Below are 23525 nucleotides of genomic sequence, written 5' to 3' on the forward strand. Positions count from 1 at the left end.
TGCTGGCACACACACACACACGCACACACACACACACACACACACACAAACATTCTTACTTTATTATTTAATTTATTATTCTAGACATTTATAGTACAAACTCACAAACACAAGAACACAAACACATACTCACAGATTCACCATGTCTCTGAAACACAAAGACAGACAGACAGATAGAGACACACAAGCGCGCACACACACACACACACACACACACACACACACACACACACACACACACACACACACACACACTACATTGTAAACAAACACTGTATAGCTTCAAAACATGATTAACACAATTATTTAGTTGTCATGGATGGTCAGTCATTGCATCCAAAGCTCTGTCTATGGATTTTAGAGTGGTCACATTTCTCCAGCCCTCTCCTTCAGCTGTTTACCCCAAAAAGTGGCTGGTGTGCTCTGTTGTTGCTTGACTGCTGTGTTTATTTGTGCATATGTGAGTATACCTGTGTGTGTGTGTGTGTGTGTGTGTGTGTGTGTGTGTGTGTGTGTGTGTGTGTGTGTGTGTGTGTGTGTGTGTGTGTGTGTATGTGTGTGTGTGTGTGTGTGTGTGGGTGTGTGTGGGTGTGTGAGGGATAGAGAGAGAGTGGGCGCATGCATGCATTTGTGTGTATGTGTGTGTGTGTGTGTGTGTGTGTGTGTGTGTGTGTGTGTGTGTGTATGTGTGAGTGCATGCGTTTGTGTTTGTTTGTATAAGTGAGCCTTTCTGCAAGTGTTTCTGTGAGTGTTTGTGTGTGTGCATGTTTATCTGTCTGTTTGTGGGGAGGAGTACAATCATATTGATCAAATGTATTAATTTCAGCCTAAAAACAATGTCTTGGTGAGTTATTACATTATCCCAGTGCAATAATAAGGAGAAAACCCTTCTTCTCTCTAAATCTTAATAAATGCTGAATAGTTGCAACTTTAAATTAGGTACTGCAAAAAGCTCTAAGCTATAAGCTCTGAGCTATAAGCTCTTGAGTAAATGTTTAAGTTGTATTTGTTAATGTTTATTACCAAATCATTAATTAAACAATAATCTAAACATCCATGAACATGTGTTCATGTTGTAACTGATTTGTAAGCAGTTATTAATTAATTAATTATGAATAACAAGTAAAACATATCAAAAAATATAATTAAATAGTTATAAATATAGTTACTAATAATTTACTAAGCATTAAATAAAGTTTACAACTGTTGGAATAATTATTTGTTAAAAGTTAGTTCATTATTTATTGATGGTTTATAAATTAACATTACTAGAAAGTGTTACCCCTTTAGTGTTTATGTCGATAATTATCCACCAGTGTTCAGAGTTTATCTGCCTTTTTTACTACTCTTTCCATGGTTCTGTCTCCACATGCAATAAGGGCAAATGCTACACATTGTGGAGTTGCGTTTAAATAAGCAGCCTCCTAGAAACTGAACTGTCAAATGACACTGTTTCACTATTTCGCAAATTCTCACCATTGTAATCTTTAAGGATCCACCAAAGTATTAGGGAAGTGGCTAGTGTTTGGTTGCCATAAAGAAATAGATGATTAGGACATTTTAGCTATCTGCTTTGTTCAATTGGCTATTCAATTTAGCCTTTCGAATTTTAAATAGCAGAGCCGTTAAGATTTTGACTATTTTGACGTCCAAACGTGTTTGCCAGAGTTGGGCATTTGATTCCATTTCAATTCAGTAAATTCGGGAAGTGAAACGGAAATATCCATTCAAGAATTGAACAATCCTCATTGAAAATAAATGGCACTTTTCATAATCTGTCATTGAATGAATATCAATTCATTTTCTGAATCAACTGAATTGAAATAGACCTTGGTGTGTGTCCGGTCCGACCTTGGTGTGTGTGTGTGTGTGTGTGTGTGTGTGTGTGTGTGTGTGTGTGTGTGTGTGTGTGTGTGTGTGTGTGTGTGTGTGTGTGTGTGTGTGTGTGTGTGTGTGTGTGTGTGTGTTGTGTCTCCCTGGCATGCATGTATGCTAGCTAGCCTGCGTGCGTGTTACAGTGGGAACATGCTACAGCCTAGGGGTGTTCCCTGTGCCTTTGCAGCGCTGACATAAAAGCAGAAAAAGCAAGGCCATAAAAGTGGATAAATAAAAAATGTGGAACTGAGTGTTGTTGCGCGCCGGCACAGTGACATAAAACCCAGTGAAGCCCAGTGATGTGTCCCCTGGGTTTAATCCAGTGTGGCGTACAGAGCGTTGCGCAGCCTACAAGGATTATGTGTGCTGGACTTAGTTGCCCTACTCTCTCCTCCTCGTTGCCCTACTTTTCATTGAAATATGGAGAGAAAGAGAGCGAGAGAGCGTTCTCTCTATATTGCAGGAATGCAGAGACAGATGGAGTTAGGGGGTTGGGGAGGGGGACATGGGGGGAGAGAGAGAGAGAGAGAGATAGAGAGATAGAGACCACAACTTTATTTCCCTCTCCTCTTTATACATGGATAATTCTGGTTGAAGAATAATTCTCAGATGGTAGAAGATAGTGTATTTGTTTGTTGAGTGTTTGTATGTTAAAGATCACAGGCGGCTTAGCTTTGCCTTGTAGTTGTCTCCTAACAAACGTTGCCTTGCCACATACATAGCATTGCAATATCCCATACACACTAAGCCCCAATTGAAAGCAAAGGAGTGGCCATAACATATTTTTTTCTTGAACAAATGCATCATTTCAAAATAATTTGTATCAAAGCAATGTAAAATGCGCATGCTGTGAATGTAATTCACCCACTGTAAAGTTGAAAGGAGACTTCATTTTCAAGAGGTGGGTACTCAGCTTTTTAGACAGCTGTCTTTTTCTCTTATATATGCCAATTAGCTGATGCTTTTATCCAAAGCGACTTACATTGAGCGCATACAGTGCGCATACATACAGTGAGCGCATACATTTCAGTATATATGGTCCCAGTAGGAAACAAACTCACAACCTAAGCATTGTTAGCACCATGCTCCACCAACTGAGCCACAGAGGACCTCTTAGTCATTACACTCAGCTTAGCCTTTCATGTGTGGGACAGAAATCCCAGGCCGTAACATCCTGTGAACACTCGCTTTTGCTTAAACAGCAGAAACTGTAGAACCATGATGACAAATGTCTAGTCACAAAAGGTAGGCAACATATGGTGCATTCGTGACCAACTCAGAATGTATAATGGGACATTAGTCACACAACTTCAATGACTAATACCTTTGGACAGAGCAACCGCCAGATTGCCAGATTAACCAGAAATACATAATATAGTATGAAGAAACAAAACTCCCAAGCTTTTCCATAATTCACAACTTTACCTTCAAATGATAATGATTTATACATGCAGAATGAAGAGTTCAAGTTAGAACAGTTTATTTATGTAATTCATAATCTAAACCTGTCGCCCCGCTTCTGCATGACTCTCATTGAGTTGTTCCCATACATCTCATTGTTGTTCCCATACATATTTTATTTTCTTATGAATTTTCTTTCCAGAGAGACTAAGGACACACACTAGACTTGCAAAACCAATTACATTTCCACATTGGTTAAAATTTGGTTAGAGTTAATAGTTTTAAGTCTAACCTTAGAGGTAAGAGTTACTTTCTTGTTGACATGGTGTCAGAGTCAGAGGACTGATCGGAGGATGATACCTGAGGTTCCCACTTGTAATTACAAGTTGGAGGGCCGTTCAAATGGATTTGGGATGGATCATATTTCCGGGTTTCGGACTTTTCATGAATGCACCATTATACCAAAGCAACCTTTCCCTTAAAGCTGCAATCCTTCATAGATGCAACTTGAAGGGCCATCCACCCCCCCCAAGTTGTGCAAGGTAAACATTGCATCTTAAACCAAAACACAAGTGCTGGCCTTATTTTGGCCAAGGTGTGTCTTTAAGAAAATTCTGACCACACAGGCTTTCAGTTCAAACCAAAACAGCAAAATATTTTCCCATTTGGTAGCGACATTGTTTGCGCAGCAATATCTCCCCATCCTTCTCTCCGAGAGAACATGCTCTCCTCTCAGTTAGCCTACAAGTTACAACATATCAACTGTCTGTTTGTCATCAATCATAGCTATGTCACACAAATGTTTCATTCGGAGTTCAGTCATTGGAACAAACCTGATGTTTTTTAGCTAGAGAAATAATTTCCGGATGAAAATGTGTGGGCTTGCTTCAGCTGCCTGGTAACATAGCTAGCTAGCTAGAGACCCCACCATCAGATATATCATTCCCAATGATGTGGCAAGTGTTATCCTATATCTTATTAATGTGGTACCTTAATGAAGTCTTAATAAGGCGTACATAGATTCTTCTCAAATCATTTAGAAGCTATTGTTATTCTATTTCATGGGTGTCATAACGGCTACGCCACATGATGCAAAGCAACAGGTGTAAGGGTTATTATATCACCATTGACATGGTGTAACATTAGCTTTTACATTATTTATACAAGCACCTATGTAAGTTTGTGAGGTCTTCACAAAGGCTTTATTAAATACACTTTGTTGTAAGTGTTATCAGAATCTCTGTCTACCTAGGCACACGGAAACCCACAGTTCCACCAAGCCCACATTCCTATTTCCACTCTCTTCCCAAACCCTCTTGGCTCAGTCTATGGGAATTCATCGCGGGTCAGTGCTCGCGGCCTCTTTATTCCCTTTTAGCGGCGGCTCCGACACCTGGCTCGCCGCTCCCTCCCAGCTCCTCATTAATCGCTACTGATACTAATAGGAATTGAGCAGCCGTAAAATGGCCCATTTGGAAGCAACAGTGGTTGCCCATGGTGGTTGCTCTTTCTCGGCTGATTTGGGATTTTGTATGTTCCTGTTTATCTTTCTCTGGTTCTCTGTCTGGAGATGCAGTAGATTATTGCTGATATTATTGTAAGAAATGCATATACAGTACAACTAATAAATACAGTACAACTCACAAATGTGTTACAAAAACGTGTAAACCATTATTTTAATAAATGCAAAATTATTTGTAAATATGGCGAAGGATTTCTGAATAAATGGTCTTTCCAAAGTTGTGAATAAAAGCATTGCTTTGTGTAGGTAGCCAATGATTTCAACACAACACTTTAGTGTTAGAACTGTCTAATTTGCTTTTTGAGATCAAATTACGTGTGGATTAGTTTTCATTTGTTTAAAGAATGTTGGCACTAACACTCTGCGTGTTCTTGTACACATTTGTGAGTTGTACTACCATAACCTTCTTGTTTCTGTTTTACAATGTAATCTATTGCAGGTAGCAAGATCTCATAATCAGCAATCAAGCTAGCTTTCTTAGCTGCTAATGTCAAGTGACATCGTTGCAAGACATAAAAAAAAGCCATCGTGATGGGAACAGCGACTGGCATGCTAGTCCATGTGTGAAAGGTTACTGAGTTCTTGGAGGAACTGTCTGTCAGGAAAAATTTAGTGCAGTGTAAATTGTTTAGGTTTCAAAGCGTTCTGGATTTCATGGGGGCAACCCAATTCATACGCCATTAACATCTTGCAGTTGCACCCGCCTGTGTAATGCAAGGCAGCCAAAACAAGCAAAAAATACAAGGCTGCCATGTTGGTCTCAGTGTTCAGTACACATTGGTTGTCACAATGAAAGGGTGAACAGTGATTGTGTCTGGAAGAGGAGGATAATCAGGGAGTTTCACCTAAACCATGCTTTTTTCAGTGATGGCGCAGAATAGGGTCAGACTGGTTTCTCTTCACATATAATCGCTGGGGCCAGTTCAACTCACTAAGTCGTACACAGAACGGTTCAGTTTGGTACAATTATAGTGTGAAAACACATTAGATGGCTATGACAGTTGAGCTAGGATGGGTCCTCTGTGGCTCAGCCGGTAGGGCATGGTGCTAACAATGCTTAGGTTGTAGGTTTGATTCCTGCTGGGACCATATACACAGAAAAATGTATGCACTCACTGCAATGTAAGTTTTGATAAAAGCGTCAGCTAAATGGTGTTAGGTATTTGATAGTATCCACAGACTCAAGGCCCCCATTTCCGTCTGGCCTGTGCAAGATTTTGATAAAGGCAGATTACAATTTTGCAACTTTTGACTGTGGAATGAAAATATATCCAGTCACGTTATTGTAGTGATTTATACATGTGTTTTGCATTATGTCTTCCACTTCAATTCATATAAATGCAATATTTTTTCTCTCTGAATAGGATTTCCAGTTGGACTATACAGTGCATGTCAGCGGTTCTATCTAACCTATTTTCTAGGGACTGAATCATGTTCTGTCTGTATGCTCGGGGCGCAAATAGTGTTCTGGGGAGGCTGGGGGAGGTAGAAATCAGAATGTGTGTTTGATATCATTCTACATTATATTGCATGCATTACAATGGGCCCATCCTAGGATTTCTGCCTCCACCAGCCTCCCCTGTACTGTAGTAGGTTGTAGACCGTTTGCCACTCCTACAGTGTATTCCCTATAAGGACATAGGACGATGCTTTTTTAGTATCTCTGTACTCAGCAGCACTGCACTGATAGGAGCGTGTGAATAATTTAAAATGTGTCAGTCTACACTGGTAGAGTGACTCGCGCCCTACTTGCCCTCCCCCTCTGGTATGGGTGGGCAGAGAGATTATGGGCTTGACTGTGTGTGTGTGTGTGTGTGTGTGTGTGTGTGTGTGTGTGTGTGTGTGCGTGTGCCAGCGAGCCTATGTCTGTGTCTACATACTGACATATGGGCAAATATGGATTGGTGATGCAATTTGTGTGGGTTTCTTTGTATGTGTGTGTGTTTGAGAGAGAAGAGTAGAGGTATAGAATGGGAGACAAGAGGGAGTGAGAGAGAGAAAGAGAGAGAGAGAGAGAGAGAGAGAGCAGACGTCACATGAGTGATCTGTCATGGTCTCTAAGTTGAGGAATAGCAGAGTCCTGCTGCCTGTACACCATTAACATCAAGAGCTGGGAAAGCTGGCTATAACACCAGGTGACTAGGCTTACTGTATATCAGGTCATTGTAGTATTGTCACAATGGCTCTCAGATTTTGTTTTACAAAGATTTCACACACCAGACAGGTGATTCTTTCCCTCTGAAAAATTCTTATCTCGTATTACCTAATAACGCAATTATGGTATAATTACAGGTATAAATGTTATTTATTTATTTATTTTAGGGTTTGGTCATAACATGCTTATATATAGTATGCATTATTCCTTTATTTTAACCATTGAATTGTACATGTAAATGCATCTACAAGGCATATTATTCATATCTTATTCATTTCTCTTTTTTAAATGAATGGTTAACAAACTACAGTATGAATACAATCATGAACATGTCAATCAAAGAAGTCTCCACGTGTCACATAACTGTCCTTGTCATGGTAATATTACACAACTATGGGCATATGTATGTGAGGAGATCTGTAACTTCTACAGTGCGCACAGCTCCTCCTGTTTCAGTAGATGATGCTGCGTAATCGCTCCAGGCTAAAGATGCAGCTATAGCACACCTTATACAATACTCAAGTAGCCAAGCATCCTTGTGATGACCTGATGATCTTATCGGCAAAATAGTTCAGTCATTTATGTTTAACCCTGGTTGCTTGTCACTTGACAATATTTCAGAACGACAGTTCAGTGCCTCTTGTCCCACGGTGAGCTCTGTTTTGTTGAGGCTTTGTTTTGTGTGTTTCATTTACAAAACTACAACAAACTCTCATTGTTTTTCAGAAGTACTAATGGACTCTACCACAGCGACAGCAGAGCTGGGCTGGACCATCTACCCGTCACAGGGGGTGAGTGGAGCAAACCATCTCTTTATGAGGACTAACAGCAACTGTACTCATTGTAGTAGTTGGTTACTGTAGGTTTGAAACTTTTAAGCTACTTGATGACAATTACTGCACGTAATGTTGTATTCGGTAACACTTTACTGCCATCCAGAACACCTGACCCTGAGTGTGTCTGTGGATGTGATTGATACAGTAATGAGAGAATTTGACAGGGCTATTCACAAAGCTTGGAGAGGGCACATGGGACATGGCTTCAGTTTATATCAGGAGAGAGTTAACACTGGCATTTGGAGTAGAGTCACCTTGGGATATTCGACAAAGCTAGCTAGCAAGATTAAAAAAAAACGAAAACGAGTATCTCCTCTCTCTCCTCTTACTAAATACATGTGTAAAAAGTTATATTCGTCTCTCAATAACTCAATCTCTCTCTGAATGTTGAGGCAAAAAGAACTGCAGCTACACACACAGTCAGTCAGTGAACTAGCTAGCCTATAAACACACACATACACACACACACACACACACACACACACGCACACACTAGCTAACTTATGTTTTGATAGGATGGTCAGGATGTCAGACCATATTTGGTGTGAGCCCTGTCGTCAGAAGCTCCTAATTTTACACTGAAACAAAGTGAAAAAATAAAACAAACTAATGAGCGGGCTTACAGTGCATTAAGGAGGACCAAATTCGGTTTCCTCTTTTTCCCTGCAGTACCATTTTCAACTGTTGAGACCATAGAAAACTTCTCTCTATTTAAACCGTTTAGTTTATTTTGTGAACTGTTTGAGTGCATTTCGTGCAGCAGATGTACAGTTTTCGTTATTATTTTTTAATACGTTTTTATTTTATTTTATTTGATCAAAATTCAAGGGAGAACTATCCTTCTCTTCCTCAATGGCCCTGCCTCCACCTCTAAACATTGCTATCTGAGGATTGATTGAATTCCATCCAGAGACTAATAAGCGATGTCATTTCTGTCAACAGTGCACATCTTTTCCTTCCATTTTGGATTTACGCATATTTGGAGAAATACAGCAAATGTTGTGGGATGTGGATTCATCTGTACATGAATCCCCTTACAGTATGAGGCATGAACACGAATGACAAACAAAAACAAGATTTTGCATGGGCTATCCCTTTAAAGACTGCACATTATAGTGTAAAAGAATAGCAGCATAGAGTAAAGTAACACCCAGCTCTAAACCATCATGTTCATACAACACTGTAGTACTTTAACACTGTAATGGAGTGCAAACAATGAAGTTCGTACAGCACTGCATACGCTGGTAACACAAGTGGGGGCCGCAATTAATCAACTTGCCAACCAAACAACCAACCAACCAACCAACCAACCAACCAACCAACCAACCAACCAACCAATCAATCACTCAATCAATCAGTCAATCAGTCAGTCAGTCACATTTATTTGAATAGTGCTGTTTACTGTAAATCAGGTTAGCTTCCAGCTAGCATGCCTGACAACTGATGTAGAGGGAGCTGTTCAGTATCTTTCAGGTGGACAGGGGAATATGCCTACGCCTGCACTCATGTCAAATGGTTGACAAGGAGCTGTATGAGGAATCGCAGCTTTGTTTTATTTATTCTATTCAAGGAAGATTGTCATGTCTTGGTTAGATGAATAATTCAGAAAAGTGTGTGTGGTGTCAGGAAGATTTAAACAGAATGAAAGCAGGTCAAACCGCAAGCCAAGTGATACCTCACTGCTGCACATGCGTCCCCTACTCCCTGTGTAGTCCCAAAAGCAAGGCAGCCCAGAGATAGTTGTCTGACCTAGAAATATAGTCTTTGATGTCATATGCTAACGGTCTTAGTAATTCTGCCTGTGTGGTCTCAGATTTGGAAAAGGTGTTGTACTGTATAAAACATCGAGTAGGTGGTCTGACAATAAAGCAGAATTAAATGGCAACAACCTTATGCTTGGATCTTGCCAGCAGTTCATCAAAGAGGTTAATTTGAACAGGTCACACATTTAGAGTGTGTGATATATTGTGCTTTCAGATATTTATATCCCATCATATTTACTCTACCTCGTCTGTAGGCCCTCCACACATCAACAAAGTCATATAGATGGATTTCATGTTAGTAAACAAAAAAACAGGGGTAGATGAGAGTGTGATAGCATTGAAGTGCACAGGGACACAAGGAACTTCACAGACAAACAGACTAATATATTTATATATATTTGTATGTATTTATACATTTTTATGACTGTCATCTATGATCAAAGTATTGGTTTAGAAGAATGTCAGATTTGGTCCTCCAGATTTTGAGTCTTTGTTCGCTTCACACTTGTTTACGAATATGAAATCCATCTATTGTCATCTGCAGCCACTCTGGCCTTCTTTGGACATTTTCAAATGGAGGCTTTCACAACAGGGACATGTCCAATAGTATAATTTCTACATTTCTTTGATATTTCATGTTAGCATATATCATATGCTAATTGACATTATCATATTATACTGTGATCAGACTTCAGATTACAGATGACTGTGTTTACAGGTGTATGTACCATGTAATCATAATTACTCATTGCACACGGTACTTAGTATTTGCAATATGTTATTACATAGTATTATAGCATTACGAACACACTGATGTCAAGTGTTACCCATTTTGTTGTCACTTCAGTGTGATAGATATCATGAGTTTTTGTCCATATAATGTACAACAAACATCAAAAGTAATCCACGTTACCATATATTCTTGCCCTTAAACACACTGAGCGATTAGTGGTTTGACCTGGTCTGAACTGAACTGTGGTCCTCTCCCCGACAGTGGGAAGAGGTGAGCGGCTACGACGAACACATGAACACCATCCGCACCTACCAGGTGTGCAACGTCTTTGACAACAACCAGAACAACTGGGTCCGCACCAAGTACATCCGCCGCCGCGGAGCCCAGCGCATCCACGTGGAGATGAAGTTCTCCGTCCGAGACTGCAGCTCCATCCCCAGCGTCCCCGGCTCCTGTAAAGAAACCTTCAACCTGTACAACTTTGAGTCGGACTCGGACACGGCTAACAAGGTGTCCCCGGCCTGGATGGAGAACCCCTGGACCAAGGTGGACACCATCGCGGCCGACGAGAGCTTCTCCCAGGTGGACCTGGGCGGGAGGGTGATGAAGATCAACAAAGAGGTGCGGAGCTTCGGCCCCGTGTCACGCCAGGGCTTCTACCTGGCTTTCCAGGACTACGGCGGCTGCATGTCCCTCATCGCCGTGCGCGTCTTCTACCGGAAGTGCCCCCGTGTGGTCCAGAACGGCGCCGTCTTCCCAGAGACCCTGTCCGGGGCGGAGAGCACCTCTCTGGTGGCGGCCAGGGGCGTTTGCGTGCCCAATGGTGAGGAGGTGGACGTGCCCATCAAGCTATACTGCAACGGGGACGGAGAGTGGATGGTTCCCATTGGCCGATGCATGTGTAAATCCGGCCACGAGGCGGTGGAGAACGGCACCATTTGCAGAGGTAAGAGCTGAAGCTCTGTTCCAATGTTGTGGGTTTGATTCCCGCTGGGACCATTTGTACAGAAAATGCATGCATTCACTGCACTGTAAGTTGTTTTGGGTAACATTTTGCCGCCTGCAAAATGGCATCTATTTTTATAATATTACTAATGGTGGAAGATGCTGTGTCCTGTTGTGTCCACTAGGGGCACACTTACGAAAGAATGGTAATCATGAAATGCTACATGCGCCATGTTCAGTAGAGAACACATGCATACTCTCTAACAGATGTCAGCATATGCAAATGCTATTTATAGACCATTCTAAATTGTAAAAGAGCATTTCCTCTGGTGTCCAGATCTGTTCAGGGTTTTACCCACCTTTTTTATGTTGAGCAGAGAGAATTACGTCCCTTCACGTTCCTGCTCCGTTCTTACTACATACAAGAACATAGATCTGGGTTTAGCATTTACCCTTAAAATAGTTTACACTTGACCCCAGTCTTCGTCTTCGTTGTAGAAAGTCCCAGTGATGTTTGCCAATAATGCACTCTTTCACTCTCCTACCTTATCGTAAGAAGAGTCAGGAAAATGTCACTTTCTCCACCATCTATCCACACACACTTATTTATGCGCACACAAGCATAGCGTAAATTACACGACACACGTCTAGACAACAGACAATACCGTAGATATTCATCAGTCAAATGTTATGTCAGCCTGGCTATTCTGAATAGTGAGGCGTTTTCTTTTATTCCCTGGTGAAATGATTACACAGAAGTAATGGGCAGTTAAAATGAGGGGAGAGGATTTGGCAGTGTTTTCCCCGGCGCTGTTGACAGAATCTAAATAACTAGTGTCCTCCTGTTTGGGGGGAGCTGGAAGATGGAGACGAGTCAGCCAACGGCATTTGTGTGTACAGTATGTTTGTGTGTGTGTGTGTGTGTGTGCCTGTGTGTGTGTGTTCGCGTGTATGCCTGTGTATGTTCCTGTGTGTGCCTGTGTGTGTATGTGTGTGTGTGCCTGTGTGTGTGTGCCTGTGTGTGTGTGCCTGTGTGTGTGCCTGTGTGTGTATGTGTGTGCGCACGCGAGCAGCAGTATGTCTTGCTCTTTTCCCGAGGTGGTAATCCCCCATACTATACTGGTTTAATGGAAATGGTAATTGACTAATTATGAGCACAGGACTTATTCTATGTGGATGGGAGAAGCAAGGGGTTTTCCCCTGGGGATCTGATTACTTATATTATGCACTGCTAATGAAGTCCTTGATGGTTCTGCCATGTTTCACACCGTCAAGGTTAAACTCTTTGAGAACAAGCACTTAAATAGTCCTGCTTTCCATAGTTAATGATGTCATAGAGCTTGGATCATCCTGGGAACCAGATACGTGACTCCCCCCATTGCCATCACGTTTGGTTCAGTCCTTTAGAAAGTCATTGTTTTAGCGGCCATTTTGATTGTAATTTGACATGACAGGGCACGTATGACAACTGTATCAGGACAGTGACTTCACATCACCAGGCAGCATCCGCATACTCATCCAGACGACTATATATAGCTTATAGCAGACTCATGTATTAATAAACTATGCTTTTTGGTTTATGTAAGCCATGCTAAGAGCAGAAATGTCAGATATTCTGGAAAAATATCCTGATTAGAGTGCATTGCCACTGCTCCCCATGTCCTGTCCCCGATCCTACAGGCAAAAGCATGACAAAGACTCTCTAACACCTCCAAAGATGACTCAAGTGGAAATAGTTGAAAGATAGATTGGACTATAGATAGATTTGCTGGGTAGTTGAAAGAAAGTGACATAGTAGGATGGACCAATGGATAAAGGATGGTCAGAGGGTAGCATATAGGTGGTGATTTTTAGCTTGTGATATTAGCTGTCTTCCAGATGTGAGGTTTAACAGTTAAAAAGCAATTGTAGGCAACATGTTATTTTGACAATATACTGTATGCATAATACAGTTTATAAAATCAATTACTTGTTAATGTGTTACTAGGCAATGTAATTTGTAATGTAATGTAAGTTCCAATTTTAAGTCAAGTTTCGTTTTTTAACATCATGTTAACTAATGAGTTTTTGGAGTTACAAAAGTTAAATAGTTTAAAAAGTATAACAAGTATCAGAATTATTAGTAATTTTTACAGGTTCATAATTTGGAGTTTTCCACACATTTTACAGTTGGATTGGTGTGAATAGCTTGAAAGGTGTAAGAGCAGCAGTGGTTCAGAAATGTCATCTTTTGGTTTCCATCGACCTCCAAAAAGTACACAAAGGATTTCAAGTAAATAATAGTTAACTTATGATAGGCTTTGCTGGGTAAACACAGAGCCCTATCCCATGGGGAAGCCATGTTTAAGTACTGCTACAGAGTATGTTGTCCCATGGGTGCGAGTTGCGGTTGAGCATATGATGAGGATAGCATAGGAATTCAGCAGGGAGAGAGAGAGAGAGAGAGAGAGGGTAAACTCACCCGTTGTCCCCAGTGTAAATAAACTGCTCAATTTGGTTCCTGTTATTCTACTCTATATTCGCAATTCTCAAGAAATAATTGCTAGATATTTATTAACCAATCGATCTAATTTCTGATGCACTATGAAGATCACCAGCTTTCGCCAGCCTTGGTCCTCCAAAGCCAGTCCTCACATAGATTTATATTGTCATATTTGTTACAGTTTAAAATTAAGCGTCTCTATTGAAGTGGTAGACCACAAATATCATTTTGGCCACACTTTGTTTTACAGCCCTATTTCTGACAGTATTTACCCAATAAAAAGATATGGTAATAAAGGGTACTTTCTGGTAATTGCCGCAATTAATTAATCACAAAACTGCTACTAAATGGCAAATAGTGTAGCTTGTGATAGGGATTGTAAACATAAACTTTGTTCGTGACATTTGCTAAGGTACTGTAAGCAGAGGACAGAAACTGTACATATTGTATTATGTGGTGATGTACTTTACTGTAAGTCCTATGTTAAAAGAGGAGCGAAACAACGTCATCAATGTACAGTATTTAAAAAAGGGGTCACAACAAGATTAGACATGCATTATCGCAAAGCAACACTGTTTACCCCTCTAACAGATGGCACTGTCGTAGGGAAAGCCACGTGGTCAGGCTATTGGACATGGTCATGACTTCTGTGTAATGAGGTTATTGAAATGGCTTTTTTCCCACTCATGGCTAAATCCTAGTCTCGCGTTGCCATGCTTCCAATTCTCGTGGAAGCCAACTGGAATAATTAATGAATTGAGGTACCAGAAAGTACCCCTTGTTAACATAGTGTTTTTCCAAAATACTGGCTGAAACTGAATCTCCCATTGACTCAAAGCATGATTAGGAAAGTTTCGCACTCGGATCTCAAGTTTGGATTCGTCCTGATTGCTTGGGTGTGTAAGGGGCAGACTTCCACTCCCAGCCATTTACTAACGGGTCAGGGGATCTGGAAACCAACGAGGGGGAAAGACTGTCCTCTTAATTTGCCATGAATTCCACAAACATGGCACGTAGCAGTCTATCTTTCTTTCACTCTGACTCACTGCTCTCTCACTCTCTCTCTCTCCACACTCTATTTGTCCTTACCCACAGCGTTAAGATTCACACTGCTGTGTGGAAGAGACATGACTCTTGTGGCGGAGTGGTAATGTTGTGGGAAAACTCGGTATGAGTTTGCTAACAGTACTGTGCTGACAGTGAAGCCAGTTTCTCTGATATAAGTAACTGCTCTCTCTGACATAACAGAGCCTTTTACTGCAGACTCATGTCTGACAATATTCACTTTATATTGGGGTTAGTCCAATGGGGATCAAGACCATTTGGCCTTTTGCAGTGACATCTGTCTATCTATCTATCTATCTATCTATCTATCTATCTATCTATCTATCTATCTATCTATCTATCTATCTATCTATCTATCTATCTATCTGTCTGTCTGTCTGTCTGTCTGTCTGTCTGTCTGTCTGTCTGTCTGTCTATCTATCTATCTATCTATCTATCTATCTATCTATCTATCTATCTATCTGTCTGTCTGTCTGTCTGTCTGTCTGTCTGTCTGTCTGTCTGTCTGTCTGTCTGTCTGTCTATCTATCTATCTATCTATCTATCTATCTATCTATCTATCTATCTATCTATCTATCTATCTATCTATCTATCTGTTCACAGTGCTATGGGGGTCTCCACCAATTTGGGATCAGTAACACTCAATGCTCCAGTGTTCTATTGTTCTGTGAATAAGATCACACTGTAGGTTACTGCCCTTGGGATTTACCAGCTTTACCATCCAACTCTTTACTGGGTTATGATGTGGGCTGAGACGAGGAAAAAACTTTTTTTTGATCAGGAAAAATCCTGGCCCCGGTTATGGTATATACCTGGTGTGGAGACAGTAGCAACACATCACATCCTCCAGTTTCTGAACAGGTTCTGGTAACTTAATTGTATGTGTAAAAAGCACTATTCAAATCCATTCAATTATGTAGTTAGAGCGAGCTAACTGGGATTGTAAAACTGGTTTGGAGAAATATGTGATCTGATTGGCTAAAACTATGTTCCAAACCATGCATTAATCTCTGACAATCACACCTCAAATTATGTTACCCCTGGTTACCACAAGACTATGTCAATATCTAAAATTAAGCAATAAAGGACGATAGTCCATGCTCTATCGTGAATGAAGTCACAGCCGAGGGGCGTCGTTAGGCCTGACACGAACTGGAGGAAAGACTGATTAAAAAAGCGGATAAAAAATGATTAAAGGAAGTGTGCGGATATCGGCTGTTAATGTACACCCTGTCATGCATTAGTGCTTACTTATGCTTGCCACACACCAAGTTCGCTAGTCAACTAAAGCGCTGGGATGATAGGAATATCCCACCCTCGCTCTAAACCGCGCCCCTGGCCCTGTTTGGCCTCATAAGGACCAGTGGGGTAGATTTAAGCAGCAAAATTTTAAGCAACTACCCAGGGGGGTAGTTTTAAGTACTGAATAAGAGTAAGCCCTATTGAGGCCTGTGAGTGACTGTGGAAAAGCAATTGGCCTTGGTACACACTGGCACGCACGGTGTAAGCCCCGCTGTGGAACGCCGGCTAGTGATGTGGGTCTGCTCACATGTCACATGTGTGGGATGTTACAAAATTGGCCCCTCAGAATTGCTAGCAGAGTTGACAGTGCAGTCGGTGTTGTCAATGCTTACTTTTTACCTGCCACTGTCCCGAACTCTGGCACCATTTATAAATTGACCTTTGCTACGTGTCCACTTTTGTTAAGCCCTTGATAAGGGCAAAGTTACATTTCACTTCTCTAGAATGATATGGAACATCACATTGACTCATTCATTATTTCATTTTGTAGAAAGAACATGATGATTTTTTTTAAAGTTTTTTTTATGACAGTGTCAGATAATGTATAATGAAACCAGTACTTTAAAAGCAATAAGCATTTATGACCCAATTATGCTTTCAGTCTATGTATGTCTTTTTCCTAAAATGGCATATCTTATTTATTTGGTAGTTTTGACATTGATATTCCTATATCTTCATTCTTTTCTATTTCTAGAGATGATGTGATTGAATGTGTCGAACATCCGGTTCTATCTCTAGTCTAGATATCTCCTCAGATTGTCCAGATCCGCCTGATAGGCTGGATAGAGAGCCTTAATCCCTGCTGATTGGTGGCTGTCTACACAGTTGTTGCCGGGGCTGAGCCCCTTTTGAGTGCAGGTGTCCCGTTGTCGGCAGTGACTGGCTCCAAGATCAAAGGGTCCTGATACTGTAGCAGTGGAGCCGACTGTCACTCTCTCTCTTTTTCTCAGTTCCTCACCTCCTCCCTGCTCTCCTCCCTGCTCTCCTTTCTCCCCAGGCCATGAGGAAAGACACTGGGCACCAGAGCCAGACAAAAGAGAGATAATAAAATAAATCATAGATTTTATTTGTGAAAGCATTAGTTGCAGTTGACCTATTCATTTCGAACATGGTGTGTCTACGCAATGTTTACGCATTCTCATCTGGCAAAAGTCAAAGTTCAGGGTGTTGACAGTGTGTTGGCTAATTGACTCACACACATCAGCTCACGTCTGTGTAAATAGGTGTCAAAAGCCCTGTGATGGGAGCAGGAGGACAGAGTTCAGAGAACCAATCCTCATTTTTCATTCTGACAGGTTTCAAAGCAAGTCCTGTAATCGGAGCACTACTACACATAAGCGCAAATACAAGCGTACACTCTCACACACATACACACACATCATTATTTTTTGTTACACTCACCGTAAAGCCAGGTATAATGCCTTATAACTTGTTATAGGTACAGTATGTATGAGGTCTTGTAGTGTATTAATAATTCATAATGTGTTATGTCATACAATTTGTATACTGACTCTCAAAATGGCTGACGATATGTCACAATCATGAGATAAAACACTACAACATTATGATGGTGGACATGCCTATGAAAATCACAATGCATTATACCTGTTGACTGAAGTGTAAAGTCATGTGTTAACTCTTTGTGTACAGCAAAAAAAGGAATGGATATTGACGTCAGTCAAGTCAGGTGACAAGAAGGAAGCAGCCAGCAGAAAAATGGTCCCTTGAGATCAGCGTCTCAGGCACCTGAGACTACTAAAATATTAACACCAAACACAGATGAAACACAAATGAATAATGGAACAAATATTCTCAAAAGTGGCACCTCCAGCAGTGCCATTTCATTACTCAGGGCATGGAAACTACTGAGCCATACAAGTACAATCTGTAAGATGTTAAAGACTACTCTCTCTTTTCCCAACTGAACATCAAACAGCTTTGTTTGCATCTGTAGGAGCTAAGCTGTGGAAACAGATATTGTGTAACGCGGGATAAGGGATTTCCTTGTTCATATAAGGTAAAGTAGAGCAGGAAACTGTTGCACTAAATGAAAGACTTCAGCCAAGTACGGCAGGTGTGTGGAGCCTGGAAAAAAAGTATAAAAATAAGCATATCTTACATGTTAAAAGTGACAAATGCGAGATAATGTAGCATAGCGCAAAAGTGAAGGAGCAAGTTTCTGCTTTTGTCAGTGCTCTTATTTGACAAGGAGAGAATGTCTACTACATTCCATAAATTGTGTTTGACTTGATATTGGATGACAAGACAGCATTCATCTTGATGGAACCTATAAGACCCTTCTGATGCTACACAAAGTAGGCTGTTTTATGAAACCTGACATGAGTGTTCATTGCCTGAACCCGGGTTCTGTTCAAAATACAACACATTTTTGTCAGGGAGATGAATGTACTGTAGTGGAATATTGGATCTCAAGCAAAATGGTTGTCATATGGATGTTACCGGAGATTGTATTATATATTGATGAGATATTTGACTCCATTGATTTACAATGGGTTTCGCGAGAGAAGGGGAAGATGGCGCCAGTCCCACGTGGGGATCATATTTCTGATTCATCATCACACAGTAGCAGATCAGCGTCACTACTGTGTCACTACTATGTCTTTCCTAGTACTAATAGTGGATTTCCAGTGCAGTTGCCCCAAGCAAAGTGTGTGGAAGACTAGAGTAGGAAACTAGGAATCACATCAAATGACTGCACAATATGTAGAAGCATATGCTGTAGGTATTCCCTGCTCCAAGCTGGGGTCCCTCATTTATCTTTGTCTCCTCTCTATCTCTCCCTGTCTCTGTCTCTGTCTCTCTCACTCTCTCTCTCTCTCTGTCTCTCTCACTCTCTCTCTCTCTCTCTCTCTGTCTCTCTCACTCTCTCTCTCTCTGTCTCTCTGTCTCTCTCTCTCTCTGTCTCTCTCACTCTCTCTCTCTCTCGCTCTTGCTCTCTCTCTCTCTCTTTCTCTTTCTCCATCTCTCTCTTTGTCCTGGATTTTGGAACTTGATTCAGGAAGTGCGACTGATGTGCGAGTGTTTCTAGGCTCTTGATAATCCCGTCGCCTCCAAGAATTCCCGACTAATCTGCATGTTTCCCCGTGTCTCCCGCTGTGGACAGCTACATAGATGAAGTCTCAGGGAATTACGTTACATGTCACATAGATGAAGTGACCTTTTTAAGATGGCGAGACCCAGACTTGATGACTAAACATATGCTGTCTTGTCCTGTGTTTGAACAGCAGAACATGTTTCTATGAACAGTTACCAGCATGTAAACATCCTCATGCCCATGACCTGTGTTTCTATGTACAAGCCTGTGAAATAAATACATAGATTTCCTGACCATGATTTTAGTACCAATTATATATGCTGTCAGTGCCAAGAAGAGGACCAGCTTGGGGAGAGAGCTTGAAAGTCCAGGAGCCTTACATTAAAGATGAAATGATTCCTAAATGACCCTTGTAAGATTTAGACAGTTAGGAAAGAGGCTAATCAGGCCAACCATTTGGAACTGGTTTTCAACACACCCAGTGATGGTGAGTGATCGAGTTAAGTGTGACAAGAACTATCAAACCAGTTAACATACAGGTTGGTACATGAAGATGGTAATGCTTTGGATACTGCTTGAGACTGGATGATAGATCAAAGGGTAAAACACTACACGAGCTGAGGGAAAACTCAGTTCTTTGCTCAGACCACACAACTGGACCAAGACTATGAACCTGCTCTGCTGCCTGATATACAAGTAAAAGATTCCTTAAACACAAATGTTGTTACTGTCCTTTATTTTCTTACACCCTGGACTGGAGCTTGTGGTTTACTGATGATGTCACCACACAGCATCTCAGCCAGTGTGAAATATTTTTTTAAGAAGATGGCGGTGTCCGGAAACAGCCTCATCCACCACTCATAGGGATCTATTCATAATGAATGATGAATGTGTGTGGTTATTAAATAAGTCGGTGGTACCAAAATGTCCTATATAAAGATTTAAGAGACACCTGTTGAAAGGGTTTCTTTTAGTGAAAGAATTGTGCTCCTGTTGGATCTGATACTGTACTGTAGCTACATTTGACTGCTGTGAGACCCACTCCCTTAGGGCTGGGCGATATTGCCTAAATATCATATCACAGTATTTTAAAACATTTTGAGGGTATGACGGTATTTTTTATTAATAATAATAATAATAATAATAATAATAATAATAATACAGGTCTAAATATGTTTAATGAGTATGCATAACTTGACTTAATGTATAGCTCACTTCAAAACATTACCACAAAAGATACAGGGATACCCCTAAGCCTTTAAACAAGAACTTTCTCTCAGTTAGCCTCCTGAGTAATATAAAGGTTAAATAGATAAATACTGTAGTTCCTTAGCTGTTATCAAAGTTACATGGTGAGGGGGTGAACAGCAGTTACTCAATCAAGCAATCAAGGCAAAACATGAATTCAAAATTAATTCATTAATTGAAAAATCCCACAATTCCACAATTCATGCATTGACTCCTTGTATTGAGTGAATTGAAATTAGATTTGACCCCAATCCTGGGATGTGGGTTGTAGGCCAAAGCTACTGTTTATTAGCACATTAGCACATTGTGTGTGTGTGTGTGTGTGTGTGTGTGTGTGTGTGTGTGTGTGTGTGTGTGTGTGTAGCATATGTGCATGTGTGTGTATGTTTGTTTTCTCAACAAGCCTTGGATCTCTTTATAGAGTGGCAGCAAGGTTCTGAACCAGCCATTCAAACACAGGCTCATGGGATGCCCCGGGCAACACGTTGTCAATGACAACACGTCGCTATGTAGGCCTCTGATGTTACCGTGGCGCTGGCTAGCTGCTCAGACACACACACACACACACACACACACACACACACACACACACACACACACACACACACACACATACACACAAACATACATATGTACAGTACAAGTACAACTTATGATAGTGCTTGAATTATTCATGATTTAGTAAATATCAAATATCAATAAAAAAATAAATTTCATTGTGTGCTGTAAATGCTAGTATTTTCACCACCAGCCCCAACTGACCAATTTCAGAACAAAACCAACAGCCTATAATTACTAAATAACATAAGTTCACACACCAGATAATTATTATAGTATGACATGGTATTGGGTCCCAGAATTTTCCCCATCAGGTGGTCCTTTGAGTATGAAGTACTAGAAACAAGGTTTCCCATTATCCCATTATGATTTGACACATACAGTAGCCAAATACACCGGGGGAGGCAGGAGGTAGAAATCAGAGAACAGGCTCATTGTTATGCATAGTTGGAATGAGGGATACCGTTCCTCAATCCAATTCCATGCATTGCAATGGGCCCGTCCTCCAATTTCTCCCTCCTCCAGCCTCCCCTGGAATACACACCAAGAGAGGAGTGGGACTGCTGCTGACAGATGAGTTAGTGGCAACATGTCTCTATGTTACACCGTCTTGATAGGATTCGCTGGAAAAGCTGGCAGCTGCATTAACCTTGGCAGCGTGAAGGATTAATAGAGATGTTGCAACTTTTTTGCACATGCAAATTGGAGCCCTATGAGTCTACACTGTGCCATCTATTGCTGCTGTAGGTGGCTGACGAGTATTGCTGCATTCATGACAAGTTGGAAACTTGACAGTTACAAGTTATTTACATAGAGCTTACTATCTACGTAGAGCTTATTTACGTAGTGCTTACTATTGGTTGATTGTGATACTCTTCAAGTGGGAAGAGTACAACCAGTTTCCAAGTTGGAAAATTCAGAGTTTCCTATGTCATGAACGCAGAATATGTCCCAACCCAAACCTTGTCATCTATCACTATGTCACTCTGTTCAGTTTATGCTGGCAACATTGGGCATTTAATGTCTTATGAAGATACAGAGTTCAGTAATGTGAGGGCTCCAGGGCTACTTCCACATTGCTTTGTAGACCTCTGCTGTGTCTGATATAATCAAAGGGTCTAGTTTTTCCTATTATAAATAATTGAAAATGGAATGGCTAATTTGCCCACTTCCCTTGTCATCTGAACACTCCCATTTACAATGTCTGTGAGTACCGGTAGGATAGGTCTGAGAATTTGTCTTGACCTTCCTGCCCTTTTTCTTTTAGCTGAGCCATACTGTCAGATGTCTGGTGGATTGAGTTTATGGTTCACTGTGCAGCGTAATAACTTCATTCATAAACTCTCTCCCTCTTCCCCTTCCCCTTCCCCTTTCTCTCTCTCTCTCTCTCTCTCTCTCTCTCTCTCTCTCTCTCTCTCATTTCCCCTGTTCCTTTCCACCCCACTCTATCCTTCTCTCCCTCCCTCTCTCTCTCTTTCCCTCCCTCCCTTGATCCCTGATTCTCTCATCCCCTTCCCTCTCCATCGTCTTTCTGCAGCGTGTGCCACAGGGTTCTTCAAGGCAGCCCAGGGGGACCAGAAGTGTCTCGCCTGTCCCATGAACAGCCGCACCATCAACGACGGGGCCACCAACTGTGTGTGCCGCAACGGCTACTACCGCACCGACTCTGACCCTCCCAAGATGCCCTGCACCAGTATGTACACTACTCTACCACACTCCCTCCCTGCCCTGCACTAGTATGAACACTGCTCTACCACACTCCCTCCCTGCCCTGCACCAGTATGTACACTACTCTACCAAACTCCCTCCCTGCACCAGTATGTACACTACTCTACCACACTCCTTCCCTGCCCTAGTATGTACACTACTCTACCACACTCCCTCAGAAGATGCCCTGCACTAGTATGAACACTACTCTACCACACTCCCTCCCTCCCCTGCACTAGTATGAACACTACTCTACCACACTCCCTCTGAAGGTGCCCAGCACCAGTAGACATACTACCACATTGACACTTCCTCCAAGGTGCCCTGCACTACTACATACACTACCACACTCCCTGTGAAGGTGTCCTGCCCTGCACCAGTACATACACCACCACACTCCCTGTGAAGGTGTCCTGCCCTGCACCAGTACATACACCACCACACTCCCTGTGAAGGTGTCCTGCCCTGCACCAGTACATACACTACCACACTCCCTCTGAAGGTGTCCTGCCCTGCACCAGTACATACACCACCACACTCCCTGTGAAGGTGTCCTGCCCTGCACCAGTACATTCACCACCACACTCCCTCTGAAGGTGTCCTGCCCTGCACCAGTACATACACTACACGCAGTTGAACCGTGAACAGTTTCTCAGTGCCTCATGTGTTCTGCTGGTGTGATGCTGAACTTGCTTTTAAATGAATCAGGGAGAGTCAACAAGGGGAGAGGGGTGAGAAACAGAATTGGGTTCTAGCTGCGTAGATTGAATATGCATGGTCGGGGGGCCAGGGGCTTAATCAAAGAAGAGAGTTGATGAAAGTGACGAGAGTTAATGAAAGGGAGTTGATGACACAAATACTCACAGAAAATAATGGAC

General features: G+C 41.6%; 1 protein-coding gene across 1 annotated transcript in view; it reads left to right on the forward strand.

Annotated features, from left to right (window-relative positions):
- The window catches only part of ephb2a (eph receptor B2a), a gene marked incomplete at both ends in the record, with an annotated part of 50161 nt that overhangs the window by 13284 nt on the left and 13352 nt on the right, over positions 1–23525 (forward strand). The window contains 3 exons of the mRNA XM_083675822.1: positions 7680–7744; positions 10547–11231; positions 22478–22633. Of these exons, the coding sequence (XP_083531948.1) occupies positions 7680–7744; positions 10547–11231; positions 22478–22633 (906 nt within the window). The remainder of the gene's footprint in view (positions 1–7679; positions 7745–10546; positions 11232–22477; positions 22634–23525) is intronic.

Source organism: Argentina silus (assembly GCF_951799395.1).
Source record: "Argentina silus genome assembly, chromosome: 8".
In the NCBI taxonomy this organism is placed as follows: domain Eukaryota; kingdom Metazoa; phylum Chordata; class Actinopteri; order Argentiniformes; family Argentinidae; genus Argentina; species Argentina silus.